The sequence below is a fragment of the Notamacropus eugenii genome, chromosome 1 (genome assembly GCF_028372415.1).
Source record: "Notamacropus eugenii isolate mMacEug1 chromosome 1, mMacEug1.pri_v2, whole genome shotgun sequence".
NCBI lineage: Eukaryota > Metazoa > Chordata > Mammalia > Diprotodontia > Macropodidae > Notamacropus > Notamacropus eugenii.
This window is the reverse complement of record NC_092872.1, coordinates 334450476-334473835: the sequence shown is the minus strand read 5'-3', so window position 1 is coordinate 334473835 and position 23360 is coordinate 334450476. Positions and strand designations below refer to the sequence as shown.

The 23360-nt window shown below is 35.4% G+C and overlaps 1 protein-coding gene across 2 annotated transcripts in view; it reads right to left on the bottom strand.

Moving 5' to 3' along the window:
- The window catches only part of BRF1 (BRF1 general transcription factor IIIB subunit), a 166747-nt gene that overhangs the window by 22557 nt on the left and 120830 nt on the right, over positions 1-23360 (bottom strand). For both annotated transcript variants that reach the window (XR_011971825.1, XM_072629827.1), the window contains exons 12-15: positions 14028-14089; positions 12401-12482; positions 12250-12305; positions 8308-8564 (exon numbers count right to left, since the gene is read on the bottom strand). Coding sequence is in view for 1 of the 2 variants with exons in the window: in XM_072629827.1 (XP_072485928.1) it covers positions 8308-8564; positions 12250-12305; positions 12401-12482; positions 14028-14089 (457 nt within the window). In the remaining variant the exon portion in view is untranslated. The remainder of the gene's footprint in view (positions 1-8307; positions 8565-12249; positions 12306-12400; positions 12483-14027; positions 14090-23360) is intronic.

The following is a 23360-nucleotide window of genomic DNA, read 5'->3' as shown; positions in this document are numbered from 1 at the left end:
AGTATCTAAAGCTCGTAGGAAGCTAGCTCCTGAATATCTGTGATTTAGGCTTTTATAGTAGTATATGAAATGTGTAGACTTTGTGATTTGTGTTATGAGAGAGAAAGTGATAAGTGTCACAATTACATGTTAAGTGAGGACAAGTGAGATAGTAAGAGAGGGAGGAGGGTAACTGGATACAAATCTCTCAGCAGTTTTTAGGACTGATATCAGAAATCTTGGTAAACTTCCATTTAGGGAACATGGAGTTGGGTGTGACTGAAAAATTACAATAAATAAAAGCAGTCACTACCAGCTTTTTGAGATTCCAGCTATTAAGATTTAGAAATGTTCCATTCTGATCCCCATGAAATGACTGTACTCCAAATGTCAGAGACTTTTATTTAGGTCTTTTAATAACTATAGGTACCAGTGTAACACTCAGGTTGTCTATGTCTCACTCTCATTAAGTGACCTGCCCAACCTCTTTTCCAAGCTTATATATGCTGGATAATATCTTTTACATTACTTTTTACTTAAAAGTCATCATTGACAATATACTGCAGCCTGGTTACACCAACTAAGTCTTTCCATTGCCCTTTGTTTTACTCAACATTTTGATTATAGAAGAATGAAGCTGTAAATTATAGGCACTGAGAAGAGTGAAGAACTGGGGAGTAAGGGTATTGGAGGGGACATCAACATGCAAATTCAAACCCACAAGTATAAAAGAAGGGGAAAAGTGAACCAGGTACTGTACTTCCCTGAAGAAGTGTTCTCGGGGGACACATAGTAGGAAAGGTGAGTCTCTGGCCCTATCTACTAATAAAGGCAAAGATCAACGAAGTCCTGCAGCCTAGATGGTTACATAGGTTCCATATTTTTTCTTTAATTTTAAATAATCTATGCAATATATGGATTATTTGTTCTTTAGATTTGAAAGGATATTAAATCCATCTTGCCTAGGTTTTGACTTGGCTTATTTCTTTACACCAAGGTTGGGCTATTTAAATGATAAATTTGCTATTGTGTCAATTTTCATAACTTAAAATTTATTCTAAAAATCAACTATTTTCTTTAAGTTTTCTAATTTGTTGGTAGTTCACACTATTTCCTAATGTTATTTTAACTTCTTTTGTATATATTATTTTGGACCTATATATAGTTCCTTCTAAATTCCGTGATCATTTTTATTTGAAATTTTGTTGATTTGAATTTTCCTCTCAATTTTATTGATCTTTTACAAAAAGTTCCTCATTTTATCAATTCAATTGTTCTATCATCTTCTATTCTATTTATTTCTATCCTGAGCTCTGTAGTTTCTCTTTTGAAAAAAAAAATTGTACTATTGCTTCGTTCCCTTTCAAGTGGCAAATAGAATATGCTAAACCCTGTATCAAAAGGTCTTCAAGTTGTTCTACAGTCCAGTTAGGGGATGCTATAGAAGTTAGGAGTTTGTAAGAACTAAAAGAATCTACCTAACTGAATTTTTGGTTCATATTTCTCCATCTTGTCTAGAAAAACAAGAGTGAGCCTGTTAAATATCATGTTAAAATTAACATACACAGTACATATACACACACATACACACACGTAGATACATATTTCCCTAACCAACCTGTTTCGCAGCCTTCTTCATGAAAGAAATTAGACTAATTTTATATGACTTGTTCTTACTGAATCATGTCCCAGTGATCATCACCTCCTTTTCTAAGGGTTTCCAAGTCATCTGTTTGATTTTAGAATTTTGTTGATCACTGCTACCAAACTTAAGGTCCATATTTTTTTCCAGGAACAATTTCCTTCCTAATTTTGAAAACATAATAATTACTCATCTTTGGTCTTTTGGAGCTTCTCCCTTTCTCTATAATTTTTCAAAATGTTAGTAAAGGTGGTTTTGTGCTCATACCTACAAGTTGTTTCAGCTGGGATGTAATCACTCTGGGTTAAGAGGACTGAATTAATTTAAAGCAAAGTACTGAACATGCCTCTGTTTCAATATCTGCTGGTAGGTCCTAATTCAAATCAGACTTGAATTTTGAAAACAAGAGCAAAGATGCTTTGAAACTATTCTGACATGTAACATTAGATAGTGACCTCCTTGAGAGCAGGGCCTGTCTTTTGCTTTTGTTTTTATATCCCTTTGCACACTGCCTGGCACATAGTAGGTGTTTAATAAATGATTTTTGACTTATTCAATGTGATAACACATATTAGTTATGAAAATACCTGGATGGGCTGTATTTGTCTTTTGTATTCACCTCATTGGCTCACAGATGAGACTAGTAGTGATGGCAACTAAAAAGGGTGAGAGCAGGTTGTAATTCAGGCAAAACAACAGTACAGGAGACATACAATTTCATGGACTGCACCCTGGGTAGTTATCTGAATAATATTACACCAAGGTTTCATACAATGTTAACATTGAGGCCAGGTTATAAATGCACTTAAGGCATTATTATAAAATAATATTGTTCAGGGTACCATAGTGCTGGATGCATCTAAACATCATTGTTGATCTTGAAAAATAATCCCATATGATTACTGTATTGTCACACTAATTTCTTATTTTCTTCCATCTTTCCCTTTAGAATACTCTGAGGAAGAAGGCAAGGAAACTAGTGATCTAATTGGAAACTATACTTTTGATACTATACTCTCTGTGCATGTAGCTTACTAGGATCTAGGCTAAGTCAACTGACTCTTCGGTACCCATATTTAGCTATTACATTTAAAGGTCAACTTTTAGAAAAAACAGAGATTCAGAGATAAAATTTTTTTTAATGAGGATGGGATATAATTATTATTACACTGAAGATAAAAATATAGAATTGATCTAAGAAACTGCAGCTGATTGCTCCCCTCTGTGATCCTCTCTTCCTTCCTCCTCCCTCAACTAAAAGACTTAAATATCACCAAATTGATTAAGACAGACATTCAGTATTGTCCTATCAGCCCCCTTGCTTCTCTGAAAGCAGAAACAGCGAGGCATCTCTCTGGGCTCTGATGTCTAAGCACTATATACCTTTTTCCTCCTTACCACCAGGGATATGAAAATGCTGAATTAAAAAAAAGTGTCCTGTGTACGTGTAGCCTTTGGTATATGTCAAATATTGTCTTTAGCTTTTGCCAGAGGAGACAAACTTTAAAATGTAACCTGTTGAATATTTATGGCAAGACCAAGGCAAACGGTAATTTCTAAACACGTACTTTCTGGAGTAACTAAGTTTAGCATTGAACAGAGCTCAGCAAAACAAAGGTAGTTAGGGGTACAGTGGATAGAGGGCTGGGCTTGGAGTTCCTGAATTCAAGAAAATCTAAGTTCAAATCTGACCTTAGTCACTTACTAGTTTTGTAACCCTGAGCAAGCCACTTTACTCAGTTTGCCTAAATTTCCTCATCTGTAAAATAAACTGGAGAAGGAAATGGCAGATCACTCCAGAAGAAAACCCCGGGGGCTCACAAAGAGTAGCACACGAATGAAACAACTGAATAACAGCAAAACAAAGAATGGTGGGATAAAGAAAGAGGAAGGTAGGACACACCATCTGAGAGGGAATGAACTGATTCCCCTTTCGGTCAGTTTCCAGAAAGGTCTCTGAACCTGAACCCAAAAGCTCAAGGGCTGTGCCTGAAGGCACAAAAGTCACTGCATCCCTGTTTGTAATGTATTTGTCCTTTGTTGCCACAGACCATGCCATCAGAGAAACTCACTTCTCCTCCAGAGTCACCTGAATCCAGTGACCAGATATTGTTTAGGATGAATCTGCCTGTTCACTAAATTCTACCACCAGGGAGCCGTTAGGTGTAGAGGATGAGGTATAGCTAGCTATACTACAAAAAGTTGCAAGCATACATTTCTAGAAACTGGAAGAAAGTAGAACCATCACTTAGGGAGCAGGTACTCTGGCCTAATGGATGGGGTTATCACTTTCATATCATGTCCACTCTATGTTTCACTGGTCTTTGTTATGACAAGCTCATCTCCACTCCAAAGTATACCCTTTCAAGCCCTTACACTCCTGCCTCCCTGACAAAAAACAAAACACAAACAACAACAAATGATGTCCACACACCTTAGATGGGTACATCCTTATCCAGGACACCATGGTAACAAGTTAGGCAGAAAGTTACAAGCGAAGGAATGAATCTAGATAAGTTCATGCTAGAAAAGACAAAGGATTTTTAATTTTTTTTGAATCCTGTTTACGTGGCTTGATTATTTTTTGAACTATTTTCATTGTAGTTGAGGTTGAAGGAGTTTGTTATCTTACCCTTGACTTCCATTGTATGAAGCCAACTGTTAATAAAGACATAAGAAGTGACTTAACCTAACCATTTATCAAAACAGAATTATAAACTAATATCTAATTCATGATTTTGCTAATGACTCTTCCCTTTTGCTGCATGAAATTTCAATCGGGAGACAATATAACTGTATGTCTGAAAAAATTCATGTAAAAATACTGATGCTAATGACTTGACCATGGGCAGAGTATGTGCTCTGAGTTGTTTCCTGCAGCAAAGGTATATGTGCCCTGCTCAGATGACATTAACACATGAACTCCAAAAGAATGAATTTTTTATATATTGGATATAGCTTGTGACCATGGGATAGAACTAATAATCAAAAGCTGAGCTCGCCAGTGTGGCTACATTGTTACAGTGTTCTAACCAAGAGAAAGCCCTACTTCTCTACCTTGCAAAAAAGGAAAAAGTCACAGGTGAAAATCATCTCCACCCTAATGATATGGTCAGTCCTTTTGACAGCACAGTCATTCTTAAAAAAAAAAAAAAAAAGCATATAAAAGAATGAATGTGCTTTTGAAAGGTGAAATGGAGGGAGGGAATAAGCATTTATTAAGTGCCTTCTATGTGCCAAATGCTTACAAGTATTATTTCATTTGATCCTCCCAATAACCATAGAAAGTAGGTGCTATTATTATTCCTACTGAAACTGCAGCTGAAGTTAAAGTGCCCAGTCCAGGGTAACACAGCTTTTAAGCTCTGAGACTAGGTTTGAACCTCTGTCTTTCTTATTCCAGGCCCAGTGCACTTATTCACTGTGCCATCTAGCTTCTTTGTTCCACCCAACACTCAACAGATTTGCAAAGCAAACAAAAAAGGAAAAAAGAAATGCTGGAGGGGCTGTGAGAAAACAAGCAAATTAAAGTTCTTTTGGTGAAACTGTGAACTGGTCTAGCCATTCTGGAAAGCAGTTTAGAACTATGAGTAAAAAACTAGTTATTAAATTATTAAACTCTTTGACTCAATGATTCCACTATTAGATTTGTACTCCAAAGAGATCAGAGAAAGAGGAAAAGGGCCCACATATATAGAAATATTTATAACAGCTCTTTTTGTGGAAGCAAAGAATTGGAAACCGAGGGGGAACCCATCAATCAGGGAATGGCTGAACAAGTTAGGGCATACAATATGAAGGAATAACATTGTGCTTTTAAGAAATGAGGTTTCACCCAGGCACTACATGAACACAATTACAAAACACTTTTTGCACAAATAAAGTCAGATCTAAGTAAGTGGAAAAACATCAGTTGCTTGTGGGTAGGCCTAGGTAATATAATAAAATAACAATTCTACCTAAATTAATTTACTTATTCAGCGACAAACCAATCAAACTACCAGATAATTATTTTCTAGAGCTAAAAAAAAAATAATATCAAAATTCATCCGGAAGAAAAAAAGATCCAGAATATCAAGGGAACTAATGAAAAGAAATGCTAGGGAAGGTGGCCTAGCCCTGCCAGATCTCAAATTGTATTATAAAGCAGCAATCATCAAAACCACTTGGTACTGGCTAAGAAATAGACGGGTAGACCAGTGGAATAGTTTAGGTACTTAAGACACAGTAGTTAAGGAATATAGCAATCTACTGTTTGATAAACCCAAGGACCCCAGCTTCTGGGATAGGAACTCACTGTCTGACAAAAACTGCTGGGAAAACTGGCTAACAGTGTGGCAGAAACAGGGCATAGACCAATGCCTGACACTGTACACAAGAATAAAGTCCAAATGGATACATGATCTAGGTATAAAAATTGATACTATAAACAAATTAGGGGAGCAAGGAATAGTGTATTTGTCAGATTTATGGAGAATGGAGAAATTTATGACCCAACAAGAGACAGAGAACATTATGAAATGCAAAATGGATAATTTTGATTACATTAAATTGAAAAGTTTTTGCACAAACAAACCTAATGCAACCAAGATGAGGAGGGAAGCAGAAAATTGGGAAAGAATTTTTGTCACTAGTGTCTGTGATAAAGGCCTCATTTCTAAAATATATAGGGAACTGAGTCAAATGTACAAGAATACAAGTCATTCCCCAATTGATAAATGGTCAAAGGATATGAACAGGGAATTTTCAGAGGAAGAAATTAAAGTTATCTATAATCATTTGAAAAAATGCTCTAAATCACTATTGATTAGAGAGATGAAAATCAAAACAGCTCTGAGGAACCACATCACACCTATCAGATTGGCTAACATGACAAAACAGGAAGATGATATATGTTGGAGAAGATGTGGGAGAGTTGGAACACTAATTCGTTGTTGGTGGAGCTGTGAACTGATCCAACTATTCTGGAGAGCAATTTGGAACTATACCTAAAGGGCTACAAAAATGTGCATACCCTTTGACCCAGCAATATCACTTTTAGGACTCTATCCCAAAGAGACCATAGAAATGGGAAAGGGTTCCACATGTACAAAAATATTTATAGAAGCTCTCTTTGTGGTGGCCAAAAATTGGAAATCAAGGGGATGCCCATCAATTGGGAAATGGCTGAACAAGTTGTGGTGCATGAACATAATGGAATACTATTGTGCTATGAGAAACAATGAACAGGTAGACTTCAGAGAAGCCTGGAAAGACTTATATGAACTGATGCTGAGTGAAAGGAGCAGAACCAGGAGAACTTTGTACACAGCAACAACCACAGTGTGTGAGGAATTTTTCTGGTAGACTTAGTACTTCGTTGAAATGCATGGACTTAAAAAATTTCCAATGGACTCTTGAGGCAAAATGCCTTCCACATCCAGAAAAAGAACTATGGAATTAGACTGCAGATAGAAAGAGACCATTTTATTTTGTATTCTGTTTTGTTTTATGGTTTCTCCCATTCATTTTAATTCTTCTATGGAACATGCATTTAATAGGAATGTACATGTAGAACCGATATAAGATTGTACATCATCTCAGGGAGGGAATGAAGGGGAGGGAATGGAAAAAAATCTAAAATATATGGAAGTGATTGTCGAACACTGAAAACAAATAAAATAATTCAATTAAAAAAAAGAGAGAAGTGAGGTTTCAGGGGCAGGTGGCACAGTGAGTAGAGCACCAGCCATGCAGTTAAGAGGACCTGAGTTCAAATTTGGCCTCAGACACTTACAAGATGTGTGACCTTGGGCAAGTCACTTAACTCCAACTGCCTTGCCTTTCCCCCCTCCAGAAAAAAAAAGAAAGAAAGAAATGAGGTTTCAGAGAAATCTGGGACAAATGGTGTGAACTGATACAGAGTAGAATGAAAAGAATCAGAAGAACAATTTATAGAATAACAATATTGTAAAGAGAAACAATTTAAAAGACTTAGGAACTCGGATCCACACAGTAACCAACTGCAATTCCGGCATAATCATATGAAATATACCACTCACCTCCTGATAAAGAGGCGAAGTACTCTAGAGCACAGATGGAGACAATTGTTTTTTAGACATGGGCAATTCTGGAATTCATTTTGTTTGACTATACACGTTTATAAAAGAAGTTATATTTTTATTGATTTCTCAATGGAGGAGGTGGAGAAGTGGGAGGGAGAAAAGATAGATATTTGTAAAAGGAAAATAAAATTTAATTTAAAAAAAGCATCTCACTTAGCTCACACATACATTGGAGATGGAGAACAGAATTATGTGATTTTAGGGAACTCAGAAATTAAGTAGTCTAATGACTTTTTTCATTCTATATATGTAGAAGTCACTTGCCCAAGCTATACTGTGACGATAGAAATTGAAAAGAGGTCTCTTGTCTCCAATGTTATTCCTTAAGTCATAGAAGAGCAAATTTAATTTAAAACAAATTCCACATTATCAAAAATAAACTCATTTTTATACTCAAGTTTTACTGAACAAATCTAAGCAATTCAACTGAGGTAAATTTGGTGAGAGTAGTGAAGCAGCTAGTCAGTTCCAAAAGAAAAAGCCAAGCATTTGTGAGCATTAAGAATGTTTATGTTACTCAAATCACTCAAACTCACAACACTAACGAGGCAATAAAAATTAAAAAGCAAATTCATACAATACCTTTTTCCCATGTTGCTGCTCAGAGGGTCTGTTAGAGTCCTGCTTGCAGGACATTTTCTGCGTGCCAGCTTCTTGGTGCTGCTTTCATTAGGCTGCTCATTCTCCCTCTTAGGGGTCATACTTCCTTTGCTATTCAAGTCCCTTAGTACATTGTAATTAATTTTACTTGAGATTTTCTTTTGTTCCAACATCTTTTCAATGGCTTCTCCTGCAGTGCTGGCCTGGATGGGCTCCCGTTTTTTGGAAGACTTCTTTGGCTTAATTGAAATATAAAAACAGTGATTTGGACAAGATATAAATAAATGGAAGTATACTAGCAACCAAGGGTTGAGTTGATGACTCATAATTAGGCATTCTATCAACAGGTCCCTAATAAATTAAGTAACTGGACATTTGACAGAGTAAGGAAGTTAGTTCCAACTGTAGGTCACAGGGCCAGAGATGCTGATTCAAAGTAATGAAAAATCATTAACAATCCTCCTGGTACTTCTAATAATTATCTAGGCCAAATACGTATTAAACAATTATGGTCCACCTAAAATGTCTTCAGCTAAAAGGAAAGAGGCAGATAAAAAATAAGCAACTGAAAAGTTACTATGGAATTGATATGCTAACATTTATGGGTGTAAATGTATTTATATTAGTTTTGTTGACATTTAAAGTTAAGTTCATAAAAAAATTTAAAATAGATAAATAAACTGCCCCAGGATAAATTAGTTTTCCATCAATTACCAAAGCCACTAGTGTCGTTGGAAGCAAAAGGCTGTTCTACTTATAACCCTTTTATAACTTTATAACTTAGTTTTAACTTATATCTGTTTTGGTTGAAAACTAATATTCAGTCCCACCTCCGCTACTACACTAATGCACCTGTCACTAGATAGATGCTGCTGCTGTTGTTCAATCATTTAGTCATGGCTTACTCTTCAGGACCCTGTGGACCACAGCACACCTGGCACATCACTATCCTGCAAAATCCAAGTTCATGTTCATTGTTTCCAGGACACTATCCATCCATCTCATCCTCTAGTGTCCACTTTTCCTTTTGCCTTCAATCTTCCCTAATATCAGGGTCTTTTCTAATGAGTGTTGTCTTCTCATTAGGTGGTCAAAGTATTTAAGTTTTGCCTTCAGTGTCTGATCTTCCAGTGAATAGCCTGAACTAATTTTTTTAAGTACTGACTAATTTAGCCTCTGTGCTGTCCAAGGGACTCTCATAGGTCTTTTCCAGCACCACTATCTGAAAACATCAATTTTGCAGCACTCAGCTTTCCTTATAGTCCAACTTTCATAGCCATACATTGTTATTGTCACTAGATAGGAATAAAAAAACCCAAACAACTCAGTATGGGAAGGACAAGCTCCATGACAGTATTGGTAAGCTTAGAGGGGGCCAGCATGGCTTCAGGTAAGAATGGCACAGACAAAAACCCAAGCACCTCATCGATGCATTCACTATATCAGGTGAAGTGCTTTTAGCATAATTTCATTAGTATACTAGAAAAAGATTCTATGTGTTATAGAGTAATGTAACTGTGCTCATCAGCCAAGAACAACATGGTCTATGTTTAACGAAATGCGATTTTCAAAATGAGTAGGAAAAGTAAGGAAATGAACCCAGAAAAAGAAAAATCACAAACTAAGGCAACGGTAACGCCAGTCTTAGGTAGGTTAAATCAGTCTACTATCTTCCACCACATCTTGTTTCTAACTTGCTAAACCATTTGGATACAAAGATCTATACAACCTTAAGAAACATTTGTGCTTGGGCAGGGCCAATAGAGATCCTAGTAAACAGAGGCAGCCACAAGAATTAAAGGGTGCCAAAAAGCCTTGAAGCACAGACACCGTAATATACCCTTACAAACACCTTGACCTCCCTCCCAGTCTGGAGCTATGGAAGAATTCAACAGTATGAGAACATGATGAGACAGCTGGGACTACAAAATGTAAAGCCATCTGTTGTTGAGCTATTAGCTCTCTCTCTCAGCTATCAAGGTACCACTGGATCCTCTTCTATTTTTTCCTTTCCCCTGTCCTCATGATTATTTCCCTATTTTCTGGCTATTTCTAATTCCATCTTTTTTTCTTACTCTTCTCACTTAAGTTCATATAAATTGTCAGTAAAAAAGTTAATAAATATTTATATAATAAATATATAATATATTAAATATACTAAACATTTAGTTAAATGAATTAAAGTTTAAATTCAAATATGGTAAATTATTACCATAAGTTTAATTCAAATTTAAATTTAGTTTAAATTCAGCTAAATTTCAGTTAAATTCAGCATTTAAAATTCCTATGCTATGCCCTAGAATTTGAAAGCAAAAAAAAGCCTTTTTCTCTCTCATTATAGTATATATTGTGCCCTAAAATCACCAAGGACAATCCAGGAAATTTTAGTTCAGGTCAAATGCCTTTTATGTTTACATTCACATGTAGAGAATACCAGCAGCCAGAGCCCAAACTTCGGAATGGGGGATCACAATTCAAAGACAATGGATAGTCTACAAGTAATAACCAACCCCTCAACCCTACTTAAGATGGGTAGGAAAACTAAAGAAATGAATCTAAAAAAAAATCACAAACTAAGAAAATGGTAAAATCTACTCAAGAAATTGCAAAAAAGGAAGCTTTATGTCACACACTGTTGGCATAAACCCATACTTCTTGGAGGAAAAAACTTTTCAGTATCAGGAACATTTGGAGTAGTAATCTATTGTGTATTTTACTTATGGGGCAGCTAGGCTGCTCTGTCTCCAGTGGATAGAGAACTGGGCCTAAAGTAGACCTGTATAACCTATGGCCCACCAAAGGAAGATGGCCTGCGAAAAATGTAGAGGAAATACAGAGAAAATCCTTTGGTGAGCCACAGGTTGTGCAGGCCTGGCCTAGAGTAAGAAAGATTTGAGGTCAAATCTAGCCTCAGACGCTTACTAGCTGTGTGACCCTGGGAACACAAACATATTTGCCTCAGTCTCCTCATCTGTAAAATGAGCTGGAGAAGGCAATGGCAAACCACTCCAGCATCTTTGTCAAGAAAAGTCAAATGGGGTCAGGAAGAGTCGGACATTATTGAAACGATTAAGCAACAAATTTTACTTTTAATTGCTAAGTGTCTGAAGGAGAAACAAACGTTCCAACCAGGAAGGCACCATAAATTCTTACACATCAGTGCTGTCTGTTGTAGCATTTTCTCCTGCTTAATTACCCAAACTATAAATGATTTAAAATATAATGGAAAGAGCAATATAACTGGTTTAAGCAATAAGTTGAAGAGCTAAGCAAAGCTCCTTGGAAAAAAGAAATAAGATTTATGACAGATGCAACAATATTGTTTCTCTAAAGTTACTAAAGAATGAAAATAACAGCTTTTCTCATTTCAAATTCTTTTAGAAATATAAAATCATAGAATATCAAAGCAGGCAGAGAATTTGGAGGCCATCTTGTACAATCTCTGTACTTTAAGATGAGGATACTCTAGCTCAGAGGGGAGAAGGGATTTGCCCAAAGTCATTCAATTAAAGATACAGGGTACAACACAGGTCTGTGGACTCCCAATTCAGGGGCTCTTTCTACCACATCATAGTCCTTCTTGTATGGAGCCTTTTCTTTAGAATTCGAATACATATATATATATATATATATGGATTTTGTTCTTACATGTTGAAAAAATTCATTTCAAAAGTACAAGCCAGCACACATAAATGTAATTCGCTGACAGAAGTATTTTCTATGAGGAAATCTGGAATATACAGCATATAACAGTTACCAAACTGTGCATTATTAGTTACACTTTCTAATGTCAGTAAAACACTGCTTTGAGTCTGGAACCATGAATTCTTTAGCCAAATAACAAAATAACAAAAGACCCTTATAAATTTAAGAGATTTACTGGAAAACAAACAATCTTTCAAAACACATTAGAATGTTTTCTACCTTGTGCTCCTTATAAATGCCAAGTTCCTTCTCTTTTGCTATCCTTGCTTCTTTTTCTAAAAAGACGAAAAAAGCAACCAGCATGAATGACAGAATTGGACAATATTTCATAGCATGTTTGGAGAGGCACTGACTAGGAATAACTGCTTACCCTTTTGTTCTTTTACGTAGTCAGCATGTTCTTTCATCCATAATTCAGCTTTGATTTGTGCTTCATTTTCATTGAGAATATACTGAGGACAAAATAAAGTCAATTTCTTTCCAACTATTAACTTTTAAAAAGCAAACAGAATTTTAATATATCTCAAAACTATTAACAAAAAGCATATTTAAATGCATAAAGTCATTAAAGGAATGAAATGAAACTGCAACACAAGAGAAAAGTATACCTAGAGTCTATCTGGAAATGTGAACCCAACTTTCATCCTCAAGGACAAAACTGCTGACTTGATATTTTCTCATATATTCCTTCCCATACTAAACTATACATGCCATTTCTGCAAATCAAGAACAACTGATCTAGGCACAAACTTGGGACTAATGGGTTATAATGAAAGGTAGAACTAATAAAAACCAAAGAAAATAGAGACGTTTAACAGATGACCTCATATTCATGAGAATGAGAAAAAACATTAGATTTTTCATGAAACATATGAAAATATATTTGGGAAGAAAACCATCTGTCATAAGTACTTTGTTTCACTTTTTCTCTTTTTTTTTTTTTAAAGAAAACTTTATAAAGTAATTGCTATTGAAAACAAAATGAGAAGAAAACCAAAATACAGAGGAAAATTTCACCATGAATTTTTAAATTAACAATACAAGGGATGATTTGAGAAGGCAGTGCATATTATCTTACATGATTAAATTTGGCTATGTCAAACATTATATGGGCAACTAACTTGGAAATACCTTTTTTTAAAATCAGAAGCTCCCTGAAATTGTATTTCTGATGGTAATGTATTTGCTATTACTGAACTGTATTTCTCAATCCAACCTTTAAAAAAAATTTAATCTTGCAATTTTACAGCGTCCTCCTCATGATTCCTCACTTGTGAACTTAACTGCACCAAAGTCCACCGTCCTAGGTAGTATGACAGGGGCTTAGGAAAAGGCATTGAACTTTTTGATCACCAAGCCAGTGTCACATAACATTGACTGGTATATCTGAGCCTCTGAGAATTAATAAGTCTACCTTAGTAGCAAAGCATGTCTGGAAGAAGACAGAGCATGAGAGTAGTATTCCTGATGCTATGAAAGTAGATGGTACCATAAAAGACCATCATGACAATCAGTAATCAGAGAAACTACAAACAGCACCCTGGTATTAAGATTTCTAACTTCTCAGTTATGCAAAGTACAGCCAAACAAATAAAATAAACAGATATTACCATGACATTTGATTCACATCAACAAAAATGGACTGAACACATATTATGGGCAACATATACTATACTCAAGGGTCTATGTTATAAAATCGTTTCAAGAATTCTAAACAAAATTAAGTATTTCAAAAACAAAAAAGTAAAAAAACTTTCAACACATTGAATTCCCACTATGACTAGAATGACATTACCCTTCTGGTTTGTAGCCTTATTGAAAAACCAAGTAAACCTACTGGGCAGATTTGCAAAAAGCATCATTTAGATCCAGCACTGGCCTGAATCTCACAAAAGTAAAAATACCTGAAAAGTGTGTCACATATAATTTACAGAAATGAATTAAAAGCATTTTCTTCTTCAAGGGTAAAGTATAAGAATAGAATAAAAATAGCTTACCCTATCGATTTCACTGTCATCAATTCCATTAAGATCTAATTCACCATCTCCTGAATTTTCATCTAAACAAAGGCAACAGCAACCAATCTCAATTAGGGTTCAGGGGTGTTTGAAAACAATGTCTCAAGCACTTTAACTTTGAGATTACCTGGACAATTGTAGGAATGCTATGTGATTAAATAATTATCTTTTAAAATACAGTACCTCCTTCAAACATAGCAACCCATGGTATTTTCTTATTATCTTAAACTGTATATTTACATCTTCCAAGATCATTCTAAATACAATCACCCAAGTAAGATCGTAGAAGTACATACTCATATGTACCACAATGGAGAATCCATTGTAGTGGTCTTCAATTATCTGCATTTAGAACAACATATGTTCACTGGTAACCAAATCAGCTCACTGTGCCATGGATTTGATTTTCATTTTAAAATAAGAGAAATAATATTTCCTAGAATAATGTCCTTATGAAGTTTCCAGGACCACTGTAAAAAAAAAAATCTGAATCTCAGGTTTTACCATAAGATGAGCTGTAATTAGGGTTTTAACAAATTCAACTCATTTCACTTTACTTCAATCCAATCTGACAATTATTAAATACCTATATGTACAGAGCATTGTACTAGGTCCTTAAGGATATGAATTTTAAATAAGTCGCAGTCTCTGCCCTCACTGAGTCCACAATTCATTAGGAGGCTGTGACATGTAATATAGATCAATAAGTACATTTAGAAAAGTACAAAATCAACTACTCGTACGGCTGAAGACAGGAAAAATCATTATCCCTTTGAGAAGGATAAGGGAAGGCAGGTAGCATTTAAACTGGGTTTTAAAGGATGGGTAGACACATGTACAAAAATATTTATAGCAGCTCTTTTTGTGGTGTCTAAGAACTGGAAATCGAGGAAATGCCCGTCAATTGGGGAATGGCTAATAAGCTGTGATATATGAATGTAATGAAATACTATTGTGCTATAAGAAATGACGAACAGGCGGACTTCAGAAAAACCTGAAAAGACTTATATGAAATGATGCTAAGTGAAGTGAGCAGAGCCAGGAGAACATCACACACTGTTAACAGCCACAGTGTGTGTAGAATGTTTTTGATAAGACTCGGCTCTTCACAGCAATGCAAGAACCTAAAACATCCATCCATATCCAGAGAAAAAACTATGGAGTCAGAACGAAGAATGAAGCAGACTATTTTCTCCTTTGTTATGTTTTTCTCATGGTTTTTCCTATTTGTTTTAATTCATCTATGCAACATGACTATTGTGAAAATGTGTTTAATAGGAACATATGTGTAGAAATCATATAAGACTTCATGCCTTCTTGAGGAGGGAGAGGCAGAAAATTTGGAACTTGTGGAAGTGATTTTTGAAAATTGAAAACAAATAAATTAATAAATTTTGAAAAAAAAAGTAAAGGATAAGTAGAAATTCACTAGGCACATTTTCAGTGTAGCCCTGACACAGGATGAGCTCTTAAATAAGGCTTGTTGGCTGACTTGAATGTATATCCACATGGATACCTCACACTTACTGTGTCCAAAAGTGATCTAAATCTTTCTCCAAAAATCTATTTGTCCTTCAATATTTCTCTTATTTCTGTTGATCACAGTACTATCCTCCCAATTACACAGAGATTCAAAGTTTCCAGGCCATCAACTCTTCCATCCTCCTGATCCACATGTGCAAGTCCTGTTTAATAAATCTTCACAAAATCTTCCACATCCAACCTCCTCTGTCCACTTTTATTGCCACCACCTTTGTTTCAGTTATCATCACTTCTTGATATTATCTCCTTATCTTAAGTCTCTCACCTTTCCTACCTATTCTTCACACAACTTTCAGAATAATCTTGTAGACATGAAAGAATCACAAAGGAGTAACAGGAATGACAGGCACAGATGACTAGCTTTTTAAAAATAATCTTTATCCTCAATATTCCAAAATTATTTTCATAAAGGTAATCAACATCCTCTTAATGGCCAAACACAAATGGGGTATTTTTGTCATGGAAAATTTTCTCTAATAATCTATATGATATGCTGTTGTTCATTCTTCACTCTCAAAGAGTACAATATCATCATGCTGGAGTCAAGGAACAATGTGTACTTCTGTGGCTGGTGAGTTTAATATGAGTTCAGAAGACTCTACCAGAGGTCAGGCACAAATAATCCATCTGAACAATTGGACTGGAGATGTCTTTAGATTTGTACATTTCACATTTCCTTTGTGCTACTGAGATTCTGCTCTGCTCCCAGAATGTGGTGCCTTCTTTGATGTGGTCACACCATGCTAGGTGGTCCTATGCCAGCATCTCCTATATCTCATAATTGAAAGCAAATTTCTTCAGAAGGACCTTAAGAGTGATCTTTGTGCTGCTTCCTCTGACCTCTGAGAGCTTGTCTTGTGTAAGCAGGAGAGTTTGTCCATCTCTAAGGAGACAATGTTTAAGTCCATTGAAAGTAAAGTGCAAGTGACGCTTAGAGAGATAGAAGATTCTTGATTCAATAAAAAGGCACGTAATTTTACTTTTTTACTTTGGCTGTATGTGTATTTTAAAGAAACAATCATATTAAGAAAAATCAAAGTACACCAAAAAAATTACTTAAAACCTTAAAAACCAGAATTGGGGAAAAGATATATAAAACTTCACTAAAGAAAAGAACTCAAAAAACGGAATTAGGCAAATAGTAAAAAAAGAAAAAAAAACAAAACTTCACTGATGAAAGTAACTCCCTGAAAAAGCAGAATTTACTAAATGGAAAAAAGAGGCACAAACGTTCGCTGAAGAAAATAATTACCTAAAAATTAGGATTGGGCAAGTAAAAGCTAATGATGTCATGAGACATCAAGAAAGAATGAAACAAAGTCAAAAGAATGAAAAAATTGAAGAAAATGTGAAATATCTCATCAGAAAAACAACTGACCTGGAAAACAGATCGAGAAGAGATAACTTAAGAATTACTGGACCACCCGAAAGCCTTGAGAAGAAAAAAAGTCTAGACACCATATTCCAAAAAATTATCAAGGAAAACTGTACAGAAATCTTAGAATCAGAGGGTAAGAAAAAATGGAAAGAATTTGCCAACGTCCTCCTAAAAAAGATGCCAAAATGAAAACTGAAAGGAATATCATAGCCAAATTCCAGAGCTGGGTCAAAGAGAAAATGCTTCAAGCAGTCAGAAAATCATTCAAATATCATGAAGCCACACAAATTTAGCAGCTATCATGTTAAAGGAGTAGAGGGGTTGGAATATGATATTCTAGAAGGCAAAATAAAGCTAGGGTTATAACCAGAAATAACCTACCCAGCAAAATCCTGAGCATAACCCTAAAGGGGAAAATAGACCTTCAATGTATAGAAGACTTGTAAACATCCCTGATAAAAAAGACTAAAGAAGAATAGAAAACTAAATGTTTAAATATGAGACTCAAGGGCAGATTAAGAGAGTCCTAACTGAGAATCTGAATGGAATGAACTGATTTGGAAAACAGAAGCAAAGAGGGGATTAGAAACCAGAATCCTACAATATTGTGTTGACAAGCAACACATTAAAGCACAATTTATTATGCTTCAGTTGAAATAAAAAAGGCAAAAAGGTAGATTTCAGACAAAGCAAAAACAAAAATAGACCTGATTAAAAGAGATAAGAGAAATTACATTTTCCTAAAAAGTACCACAATGCCATACTATTAGTACTAAACATATATGCACCAAATAGCAAAGCATCCAAATTCTTAAAGGAAAAGTTAAATGAATTACAGGAGATAATAGACAGTAAAACTATACTAATGAGGGAGTTTAACTTTCCCCTCTCAGAGCTAGAAAAATCTAAGAATAAAATAAATAAGAAAAATATAAGGAGATGAATTGCATTTTAGAAACATTAGATATGATCGATCTCTGGGGAAAAAATGAATGAGAATAGAAAGGAGTATACCTTTTTGTCAGCTCTACATCACACCTTCACAAAAAATGACCATGCAGAAGTCAGTAAATGAAGACTGGGAAACACCCAGTAGACCAGTTTAGGCGGAATGAAGATTGCATGAAAGAACTCACTATTCCTGCTCAAGAATATGAAAGGAAAATGTTACTAATTATAACCAGAACTCTGGCCTTTATTAATGGTAGTTACAGCTGGAGATTTGAGTTGAAGAGGTAGGCAAGATTTCTGGAAGCACTATAGACCCACTCAGCAGAGGCAAAGAGAATTTCTGCCATTTATCTTGAAAGAGTTATTACACTTCTATTCAGGAAAAATCATCCCTAACCTGGAGAAGACTCACTAAAAGACGGGAAGATTATGTTGTCTGTAACTGATGTTAAAGACTTTAAGTATTTAAACAGAAGGTAGAACAACACCCAATTCCTCAACTTACTCATTTTCCATGACTTATTCTTCCATCCCACCTAAACTATACATAGAAATGGTCATACTCTTGATTTTGCCATCATCATAGACATATGCATGTTTATGAACACTGAAACATGACCATGATCTGTTATGCTTCCACATCTCTGCCTTGGAACTCTACAACATCTTCTTTATCCTTGCCATAGCTTCTAATTCATCCACCCCTCAATTCTTTCCCAGACCAGTATCCTGACACTGGCTACACTCTCTTCCCTTCCATATCCTGACCCCTTGATAAGCCAGATTAAGTCTGTACTATCCATTTCTCTCAAGCCACTTGCTCCTTTATCCTATTCAGGTTTACCCCTTTAAACGCCAGATCTAGATTACTCCCACCCTCTTCTGCCTTCAATTTTGCTCTCCTACTACTGAATGAAGGTACAAAAAATCATAAAATCACGCATACTAAGTCCACTAGAAGTTTGCTACATAATCTCAAATGAACCTACCCAGTGGCAAGATAATCCTTTTATAACTCCTGAAAATATGCAATATCTCACTGTGGTTTTTCCAAACTTTTTTAGCCTTCCCCCAACCTTCCACACCTTCTCTTCCCTTCACCCTCTCCTGTGAGAACCTTGCCTCATATTTTACTCAAAAAAAAGGGCCTATCTGCCAAGAACTTTCATGTCTCCCTTCATATTACTTGGATACCTTCTGCCACCATCACCTCCTTCATCCCTATTGCACATGAAGAGGTGGCTGTTCTTGATAAGGCAAATGCTTCTACATATATTCAAGTGATCCCACTCTATCCTGTCTTCTGCAGCAGTTTGCTCCATCATTTCTACTTTCTTTATCTAATGGTGCTTATCTACACTACCTACAAACATGCTCATGTCTATTGTTTTATATTTCTCTTCTCTTTTGTGCCTAAACTCCTTAAACAGGCTTCATACAATGAGTGATATCTGGACTTCTTTTCCTCTTACTCTCAACTCTGTGAGTCAAGCTTCTGACCTTGGCAATCAACCAAAACTGCTCTCCCCAAAGTTGTTAATGATCTCTTAACTGCCCAACATAATCAATCCTCATCCTTGCTGACCTGTCTGGAGCCTCTGGCACTGCTGACCATCCTCTTACTGATACTCTTTTTTTCTCGAGGTCTTCATGACATGACTCTTTCCTGGTTCTCTCATCTGACTGGTCTGATTGGTTCTTTTCTTTGTCCTTTACTGAATCTAAGAGGAGGTCCCCAAGGCTCCATCCTGGGCATCCTTCTTTTCTCCTTCAATACTATTTCACTTGGGGATCTCATCAGCTTCTGTGGTTTTAATGATCATCTTTATACAGATGATTCTCAGATCTACTTGTCCAATTTTAAGTTCTTTCCTGACCTTCAATCTTACATGTCAAAATGCCTTTAAATATCTTGAACTGTACATCCTGTGGACATCTTAAATATGTCCAAAACTGAACTCGTTATCTTCCTCTCCTCCCACCCCCTCAAATAAGACCTCTTTTTAATTTTCCTGTTACTATTATGGTGTACCACCTTGCTTCCAGTCAGTATCACATGGAAATTTTTATAAAAGCTGACTCAAGCAACTGAACCATGATCTGCTACTAAAATGTGAACTTAAAACTTACAACATCTTTTAAGCACTTGCTATGTGCCCACCATTGTTTTTTTTTGTTTGTTTTTTTTAAGGTGGTCAAAATGTATGGAACAGCTAAAGGGGAAAAAAGTCTATACCTGATAGCAACTGCTTTTAGTAAGAATTCTCCATTTAAGCCCACCTATGGGGAAACTTTCCTGTAGGTTTTTTTTTATCCTGATAACAGCTGCAGGATACTAAATATCAGGAGTGGGAAGACATTTAAACCTATATAAGGGGACTGCTCCCCCTGCTGCTAACTTCTGGCATTTCTATTTGGTAAAAGAAAGCTACTATCACTATAGATTATGGTGCCTACAATTTTCTTTCTACTTTTCACTGCTATTAGGACTTTTTTTCCTCCTCACCATTTGGAGGATAGCTAGCTACTCTGTTAAACACTGCCCAGATACTGACAGGAAGAAGCAGAAAGGGATGGGAAATAGAAAATTCAGGGTCTCAAATACACAGTAGAAACAGCCAACACAATTAACACAGGCACAGGCAGGTAAAGGATGTGGGGAGCTTTGGTCTAGAATTCTTGTGCCCCCTTTCCTTACTTTCATCCTTTTAACAAGCCTTTCAGGAATCCATACTAGAGGCAGGATCAGATAAATTGTATAAGTTTGTACATTTCCTAAGTTCAGGAAAGACATGTCAAATCAGGGAAGAAATTTACCTCTTACTTAAAGAGAAAACCAATCACATGTAAGAAAGGTAGCACATCAGTTCATGGATCTTAGTGAAAGAAGCAGTCAGGCAGAGGTCAATGACACAGCTTGAATCTACTAGGGAAAGGTGGTCCCACAGAATTTGAGAACTACAAGGGACCTTGAAGGTCATCTAGTCAAGTCAGATAGCCAGAAAGAATTTATTATATGCTTACCATGTGCAAGATACTGTGCTCATTATATAGGTAAGCAAACTAAGGCTCAAAACATTAACTTTCCCAAGATCATAAACTAGTAAATGTTGAACTTGGGATTCAAAGCCAAGGCTCCTAAATGCAAATCCAATGCTCTTTCCACTACATCACGCCACCAGCTTATTTATAGCCTACAACATGGTGTCAAACTCACTACATATTGACTTTGAAAACCATATATTGACATTATCTATGTTGTACTATTTTTATTTATTTTGTTAAACATTTCCCAAATACATTTTAATTTGGTTCCTCTGCTGGAGTTTAGCACCTCTGATCTATAACACTGAACTGAAAAGTGAAAATGAAAAATGCATTTCTTAGTTCCTTCCAAATGATTCCTGGATGTCACCATTAAGACAATTATACTACCTGTTTTCAAAGGCTAGCCTAGTATTGACCTTTATGACTAGGCCAATATTTTCATCAATGATTCCATCCAGTGATTAAAGGGTCATTTGATGGAGAAGCATGGGAACTATTTCTAGGTACTACCTTCCAATTCATTTTCCCCCTCTTCAAATGAGAGAAATGAATCAGCAAAGTATGAATGACACCTCCCATACTTGGTACAACAAGGAAGTTGCCCCTGGTACATTTAGTGTGGGTAGAAGACAATTTCATCAAAACCTGTTGTCTTATAAGTGCAACACATGATTGCAGTTTTGCAACCTAAGATCATATTGTTTCCAAACCACCACAAGGGTTTGACAGTGCAGCACAAACCAGTTCTAAATGGATGGTCAGAAGGGTGCACATTCTCTCATTTACCTTCTATACACTATACCAAAGTAGCTCCCTTGGTCTCCTATTACCCTGTAATTGTAGCTCATTATCATAACATCAAGATGTTATGAACATTTTTGTTGTGATATTCAGTTGTGTATGATTCCTCATGACTCAATAGCATACCAGGCTCTTCTATGCTCCACTGTCCAAGTTCATGTTTAATGTTTCCATCACTCTATCAACTCATCTTTTACTGTTCCCTTTTCCTTTTTCCTTCAATCTTTCCCAACATCATAGTCTTTTTGAAGTAAGTCCTGTTTTTTCATTATGTGGCCAAAAGTATTTAAGCTTAAGCTTCAGTATTTGACCCTCCAGTGAATAGTCTGAATAAATTTCTTTAAGTATTTAATCTGATTTAATCTCCTAGCTGTCCAAGGGACTCTCAAAAGCCTTGTCCAGCACCATAATTCAAAAGTGTCAGTTTTGCAGTGCTCAAACTTCCTTACAATCCAGCTCCCACAACCATACATTGCTACTGGAAAATTTATAGCTTTTTGACCATACCAAACTTGTCTCTGCTTTTTAGTTTGCCATAGCTTTCCTTCCAAGGAGCAAGTGGCTTTTAATCACTGTCTGCAGTGATCTTTGAGCCCAAGAATATAAAATCTAATATTGCTCCCATTTCTTCTCTCTCTATTTTCCAAGAAGTAATGGGACCAGTTTGAAAAACATGATCCCTGAGCATACACATTATAAGCAATTTTGAGACCATCATGGATCATAACAAGTGTTCTGCAGAAACAAACTTTATTTGCAGTATTACTCTCATTGCAGCATTATGGTTGTTTTTCACTACTTATATTAATAATAAGAAAGTAGTCTTATAGCTTTGCAAATAAACTAGTTCGCAACATCAGTCAGTCATTCATTAGAGTTTCTGTGAGAATGTGTGCCAGTAGTAAAAGGGAAGAAAGTCACATTTAAAAAGATTATTTCCTTATAAAAGTTTTTTAATTTATAAGCAGTGTTAAAAATGAAGCAATGTGTACATTTGAACTTTTTAGTGTATTTATCATTGAATAAAGTGGTTGTCAACTGCCAACAGTAGATATTTTGTAACTAAGCTTTTCTTTTTTGCCTATTGGCAAAAATAAAATAAAATATAAATGCCATCTCTCAGCAAAAGGACTTATAAAATACTTTTACTATTTTCCACTATACATACATACCATACATACATAGGTATATATATATATATATATATATATATATATATATATATATATATATATATATATATATATACATATATATATATATATATATATATGCTTGTGTATATATGCATTTATGGACATTTTCACTTTATTCCTATTTTATATAAAAAATACAGAAACAAACTCAATGTGGAATCAGATTAAAGACTGTATTTGGTATCAAACCTTGATGGAAAAAAAAATCCAACATCAAAATTAAGTTCATGTAAGATTATGTTAAATGTCTTTCAAGTTGTAACATATTTCATTAAAAATGTTATTTATATTCAATAAAATTTGTAAAATAAGTTAATTTATTAAGTCTTACAGATAATAGCAAGCACATGAAGTACTACTGGATTGTTTCTTTTAATTCTTATAAAAGATCTAACA